Source organism: Crocuta crocuta, unplaced genomic scaffold (assembly GCF_008692635.1).
Source record: "Crocuta crocuta isolate KB4526 unplaced genomic scaffold, BGI_CrCroc_1.0 scaffold811, whole genome shotgun sequence".
NCBI lineage: Eukaryota > Metazoa > Chordata > Mammalia > Carnivora > Hyaenidae > Crocuta > Crocuta crocuta.
In genome coordinates, this window is record NW_027530352.1 from 606168 (window position 1) to 612526 (window position 6359).

Here is a 6359-nt window from a genome sequence, read left to right on the forward strand (position 1 = left end):
GGGCGAGGGGCGGAGAGAGAATCCCAAGCAGGCTCAGCGCTGTCAGCGCCCGGCCGACGCCCTGGGGCTCGAACTCACCGTCGTGAGATCATGACCCTGGCGGAACCAAGAGTCAGACGCTTAACCGACTGAGCCCCCCACGCGCCCCCCATCCTTCCGAGTTTAATGTGACAGAGGTTGTTCCAGTTCCGGGAGGGAAATGCCACCAAGGTTCTGACTCTGGAGGCCCCGCGGGGGGAAAACACAGGCCCAACGCAGCACTAGGTGACCCCGGCAACCGCAGCCTGACCCGGGCCCCGAGACTAGGTGACCCCGGCAACCGCAGCCTGACCCGGCCGGAGAGATGCGCGGCAGAGCCGGCGGGAGGTGGGGCTCTTTCTCCAGAGACTTCAGGCAAGTGGCCGCGAGGGTTTTCTGCTGCTTCCCCTGCATGACGTGGAGCTCACCGAGGATGAAGACACCAAGACAAGGAAGAGCTGTCCACCCCACCCCCACCCCTTCTCCATTTACTGTGCAACCTCTAAACCACCTGAGCGCGGTGGTGCGTGAAAGGGGTCAGAGTCTCACGGAGTTTGAAACCTGTCTCTCTCCCTAGCAGCCGGGAGGATACTCTGTACTTCATTTTCTTCATCTAAAAGAAATGAGGATAATACTACTTACATCAAACAATTTTTGTAAGAATTCTATGAGATAATGCGTGTAAGGAGGTGTTCAGAACTCAGTCTGGCAGCAAGTGGTTTTTTCTTTTTCTTTTCTTTTTTTTTTTGGTAAGTGTCAGCTACCGTATCACCATCATCATCATCCTAATTATCATTTTCATTATCATTTCATAGCAGAGGCCAAGTGGGAAATTACTGTTACTTCAAGCCTGGCAGACCGAGAGGCGCTGTGAATGCATTAACATACTCATTCAGCTGCAGAAACCTACATGTCACCTTTCTGCCAATTAGAAAAAGATGCCCCTCCTCAAGACACTTGCCACCCTCTTTCCGGAAAACTGTCATAATACACACAAACATCCACACATGATAGCTCTTCTGGGAAACGCCCCTCCCTGGGTTGTGCAGTGCACGGCCTTCACCACTGTACAGTGACCTACTTCACCCTCTGATGGAACAGACCACAGAGCCTGGAGAAAGTTCATAGCTTTTCTCAGTTGTGGAGAGAAATGGTGAGGCCCCCCAAATTTCAGGAGCCCTCTTCCAGAGGTAGGAGAGGAGAGGCCAAAGGCATATGGAGTTGAAGTGAGGCAGCCACTAGAGGCGGCTGGAGAGGCGACAAGCAGCGCTGGGACAGGCATAGGCACTCCACGCCCGAGACGGGGTAAGTAGTGGAGGCTGCCCAGGGATAGGCCCCAAGCAGACAGCTCCTTGGTGGGTTCCTGTCTGTGAGTCCTCTGTCCTGGAAGGCAAGGAAGGCCCCAGGGTGCCCCGTCTTCCGGTCTCCGGTCTCCTCCCCGCAGGAGTCACTCACACTCGGCCAGCACGTAGTCCCCCATGACTCCTCCTGTAGAGATGAGAGACAGGAGAGGGTGTGCTGTCACCTCACTGGCCTCACCTCCCGCATCCAGTCACCTGGATGGGACCCCTCCCTTCCGGAAGAACCCCTGGGGGTTCACGCCTCTCACCTGGAGGTGCTTGCCAGCTTTCTGGCCCGGCTCCTTGCCTCCCCTCGCCTCCCACACTCCCCCAGCCGTGAGCCTCTGTACCCCCTACGGTCCCTGCACTGACTTCCCAGGGCTCCCTGTAGAACATTCTCAAGGCCCCCAGGCTCCGGGCTGCCTCTGTCTGCCCCTCTTCCCCCCCCACCACAGAGGCTCGCTCAGGAGCTAGGAACGCACGTTTGGGGACTGACGGGACGGGCACGGTGACTTCTCACCCCCCACGGGCCACGTGCGTGGTCGCTCCGTCTGTGGAGACAGGCCCAGCCCTCAGCCTCTCCTAAGGAAACCGACTTCTTACGAATCCCCGGCAGAAAGGTGGTCACTCCTTCTCTGACCCCCGGAAGAGTCCCCTTCGTGTCTGCCTCAGGGCCTTAGGCTCTTCCTTAACTGCGTTCACTTGTGCTACGCATCCCCCTCCTCACTGGAGCTGGGGTCTGAGAGTCACCACGGTGATGGCCGCCACGTCGGAGCCCCTGCACTACCTCAAATAGCACCTTGCAGACCAGCAGCCGCTCAGAAGAAGTTTGCTGGACGTGGGCCTTTCATTCTGAGGAGAACCACGGATTCCTGCTCTCAAGGAGGCCCCAGGGTCCCCGGAGGAAAGAAGAGGAACAGGGGTCTTGTGGTGCCAGAGCCGCTCTGCCCTCCCGGAGCCCCCCTGCCTGCAGCATCGGGGTGTCCTGGGTCCCAGGCGCTAAGACGCTTCCTCCTTCTTCTTACTCACTCGAAGCCTGCCTTTTCCTTAAGATCCTGAACAGAATTCCGATACCAAAGAGGACGGCGCAAACAGCGATCCCACTGATGGCTCCGATGACCAGGGTGCTGGGCATCGAGGGCTCTGAAACGGCAACGGCGAGTTGGAGCTGTGGGTGCCCCGCAGCCCGGCGCGGACCCCTCCCCGCGGACCAGCCGCTGGGGTCCCGCCCACGACAGACCCCCCCGTCCCCCGCTCTCGGCCGTACCCCACGTGGCAGCCAGGGGCTGGTCGAGCCCCGGGTGCTCCACCAGGCAGGTGTACCTCCCCTCTTCCCCGGGAGGCACGGCCACGGCCAGCCAGCCCTGGTACGCCCCGTCCCCGCTGGGCAGCACGTCCTGAGGCTCAGCGTCCTTGGCGTCCAGTGGCCGCCTGTCCTTCAGCCACCTCATGGTGACGTTCCGGGGGTAGAAGTTCAGAGCCTGACACCGCAGGGTGGTCGCTGCCGAGGCCTTGTGACGGGTCACCTTCACCAAGGGAGGCACTGGACGGGAAGGAGGAAGGGTCTGGGGAGGCGACCTTCCTACCCTTGCCAGCAAGCCCGGGACTTTCACTTCCCTCCTCTACGGGCTGGAGGCCGCAGATTCCCTATTCAGACGGGGCAGGCTGCCAGAGAGACGGCACTTTGGGCCCCGGGGCGAGTTGCAGGGCGCAGCTCTGACGTGGGGCTGTGCAGACGGAGGCTGAGTCCCCCCGCCCGTCCCGTGGACAAGCGTGCACGCCCGCAGCTCGTGTCTTCTGTGCACGACACTGAATCACATACAGTTACCCCGTGTGTGGCTCAGAAACGATGGAATAAGCACTCCTGGAAATCCCACCACGTCCAACCCAACGAGAAAGCTTGTAGGAAGGGGCCCGGAAGACAGCCAGGCGTCAGGGGCCGTCTACGCTCTGTGACCGTGTCTGTGACAGTCACCTTTAACCTCCGAAGGACCCGGCTGCTCGGATCTTCGCCCCCGCGGGTCCTCTCCTGACCTGGCATTCACGTGATACCTGACATCTCTGAGTTCTCCGGCCGGGCTCTGGGCTACTTCACAAGGTCACAGACACCACTCCTCTGGCCACGTGCACAGAGGAAAAAGTGAAAGCCAGGACCCTGGGCTGTCAGACATGTCGGTTCTGCGGTGGAGAACTCAGACCTCGGGTCCTTCCCGGACAGTCCCACGACCCTGGCCACCTCTGACGCCCGAGCACAGACCTCGACCCGTGTTCTCCTGGGCTCTGGAGGGGGTGGGGTGGGGGGAGGGAGGGCAGGGGTGCTCCCGCCGTACCTTGCCGGTCCAGAGCCCCGGTCCCCAGCGCCAACAGACTCCGCAGCTGCACGGGGCAGTCCCTCTCCAGGTAGGCCCTGTTCTGTTTGGCCCGGATTGCGTTCACTTCCCACTCGAGCTTGGTGGCCCGGGCCCTGGGCTCTGCTGCCCCCCAGTCCAGCGTCTCCGGGTGGAATTCGAGGTAGTTCTGCCCGTCATACCCGTACACCCAGAAGCCCCTGGTGCTGTTGTCCTCTCGCAGCTCGCAGCCCAGGATTACCTGCAGCGTGTGGGACTCCAACGACACCCCGAGCTTCGTCACTGAAACCACAGGAGTGAGTCCCTCTGTCACCGTCCCCGGGGACCCAACAGCCTCACACACCCCCGCCCCCCCGGGGCCTCACACCCCCTGCTCTGGCCCCTGGAGCATCTCTGAGGGAGAGACATGTGGGGGCCCCGCCCGCGTACCCTTGCTGTGGTTGTGATTGTCCATGATGGTCCAGAAGTCCACGATGAACATGTGATCCCAGCCTTTCAGGCTCTGACTCAGCTGCAGCCACAGCTGGCTTGTGGCCACACCCTGGAGCCACTGGGCGCGCGGCTCTGCCCGGCGACTCTCGTGATTGTAGGACACAAACAGCTGGTCGTCCACGTAGCCCAAGGCCTCGAACAGGGGCAGCCCGAGGTCTGGCACCGAGGCGCCCATGAAGAGGTAGCGCAGGGAGTGCGACCCTGGGGAGAAGGCGACAGGACAGCCCCGTGGGCCCCCAGGAGGATTGGGAGGCGCCGCCGCAGCCCTTCTGAATCAACGCCCGGCACCTGCTGTGTCACGGCCCACCCCGTGAGCTGTGGGGTGCGGCGCCTCGCTTCCCTCCGCGACGGGCCTGTCTGCTGTCACCCTTCCCAGCCCCCGGCCTCTGCCCCGCTTCTCACGATTCGGGCAATCGCCCCTGCAGCCCACAGACTCCATAAGATCCCAAAGCGTGTCAGACTGAATGAGACCCGGGTCCAGAGCGCTTTGCTGGTGGGGCTTCCCCACGTGCTTCCATCTCTAACCCCCTCCGCGCGTGTTTGCTGCCCAGCGCCGGGAGGGCTGCTGCTGAGTCACTCAGAGCAGCTTTTCAGCGTGGAGACACTTTCAAAGCAAACAGAGAAGAAGCCCCAGGAAGAGCACACCCTCCATCCGGGCCGCGGGCCTGCTCAGCCCCGGAACGAGGGGTCGGGCAGTGGGCGCCCCTGCCGCCGGGAACAGCGCCCGGCGTGGGCTTCGCGCTCAGCACAGACTCGCTGGCTGAACAGACGACATTTGCCCTACTGTTATTCTTACACCCACCGCCACCACTCGGGGATGACTAATTGGAATCTCAAACTGATGTCCAAACCCAGGCTCTGGGTCGCGCGAACGGCCACGCTGCTCGAGGCCATACAGATTCTCAAACAGTTAAATAACAGAGCCGCCTTTGACGTGTGTCTTTCACCAACACCCAGATCTCCCTCCCACCTTCCCCCGACACACACCCAAAACACATCCGTCTCTCTCCTCCTCTGCCTGCGCCCAGGAACTACGACAACCGCCTCCTGGCTGCTCCCCCGCCCGCTCTCTGCCCTCCCAGAGCAGCCTGAGCAACCGCTCTAAAAAGTTTTTAATGTTTTATTTATTTCTGAGAGAGAGACAGCGTGAGCAGGGGAGGGTCAGAGAGAGAGAGATACAGACTCTGAAACAGGCTCCAGGCTCCGAGCTGTCAGCACAGAGCCCGACGCGGGGCTTGAACGCATGATCCGTGAGATCATGACTTGAGCTGAATCCAGACGCTTAACCGACTGAGCCCCCCAGGCGCCCCCCAGAGCAACCTTTCTAAAGGCTGTGACAGATCGTGTCACTTCTCAGCCGGAATCTGCCCCGAAGCCTGCGAGCCCTTGGAGACCTGGCGTGTGGCCTGCGGGCCCCTACAGCCCTGTCCCTGCCCCTCCTGCAGCCAGGGGGTCCCCCCGGGAGTGCTGGCTCTCGGCAGACACGGTGCAGTCTGGAGACTGTTTGCGGGCGTGCCGCTCACAGCCAGTGGGCTGACGACAGAGGCGCTGCAAAGCCTCGCAGAGAGCACACGGGGTGGGGGGGGGAACGCACCCCTGCTCCAATTCAGCTTGCGGGGTCCCTCCGCTCGCCAGAGGGCGTGGTCTCCGTTTCCTTCCAGGCTCCGTGGTGCTGCCAGGACCCCGAGGGGCCTGCCTGGGTGTCTGCCCAGCTCCCAGCGCCCCTTGGTCCTCTGTACCCTGCTGGTTATGACCGTCCCTCACCAGAACGCAAACTCTCAGGGTCAAGGGCGCCCCTCCCCCACGCGGCCGGGCAGCGCAGCTCGCTCGGTGCTTGTGAACCGCGCCTTTCTGTTCCACACCTGCTTCAGGATTCGGCCTCCCAGGCGGCGCGACAGTGAACAGTCAGGGCCGTAGGGACGCGGGCTCTGCCCCAGAAGCCGGGGTAACACTGAGCCGAATCAAGCAGGAGCGGGGAGGTCATGCCTCATTCTCGTCGCCTATAAACCGTGGATTCGGGAGCGACCCGCCCTCCGCGTGTTGTTCCCAGGCCGTGTGCAAAGGTGTGAAGCGTCGCGGTCGCCTGGGATTGGAAGCAGTGCTGGTACCGACTCCGGAATGCCTTCTAACCTGGGGGGGGCGTTTGCCCCGAGGGCCGGAG

At 62.1% G+C, this 6359-nt stretch overlaps 1 protein-coding gene across 4 annotated transcripts; it reads right to left on the minus strand.

Annotated features, from left to right (window-relative positions):
• Positions 1-1134: 1134 nt before the first annotated feature.
• Positions 1135-6346, minus strand: HFE (homeostatic iron regulator). 4 transcript variants are annotated; one of them, XR_013335556.1, is made up of 7 exons: positions 6061-6346; positions 4136-4399; positions 3689-3988; positions 2682-2901; positions 2388-2501; positions 2146-2230; positions 1135-1506 (listed from the first exon to the last, which is right to left on the minus strand). XR_013335556.1 is itself a non-coding variant. In XM_077765754.1 (7 exons), exons 2-7 carry the CDS (start codon positions 4371-4373, stop codon positions 1470-1472), a joined length of 1050 nt encoding a protein of 349 aa, XP_077621880.1. In that variant the 5' UTR covers positions 4374-4399; positions 6061-6346; the 3' UTR covers positions 1135-1469. The 4 variants fall into 4 exon arrangements, 3 of the variants coding, with proteins under 3 accessions (XP_077621880.1, XP_077621882.1, XP_077621881.1); XM_077765754.1 differs by having other exon boundaries at positions 2626-2901; XM_077765756.1 differs by lacking the exon at positions 2146-2230.
• Between the last annotated feature and the right edge of the window lie 13 nt (positions 6347-6359).

Coding starts and splice junctions, on each gene's coding strand:
- HFE (XM_077765754.1), bottom strand. CDS start 4,373: ATGGGCGCCTCGGTGCCAGACCTCGGGCTGCCCCTGTTCGAGGCCTTG. Junction 2,231..2,387: donor AAGGAAAAGGCAGGCTTCGA/GTGAGTAAGAAG, acceptor CCTTGAGAGCAG/GAATCCGTGGTTCTCCTCAG. Junction 1,507..2,145: donor TCTGCAAGGTGCTATTTGAG/GTAGTGCAGGGG, acceptor TCATCTCTACAG/GAGGAGTCATGGGGGACTAC.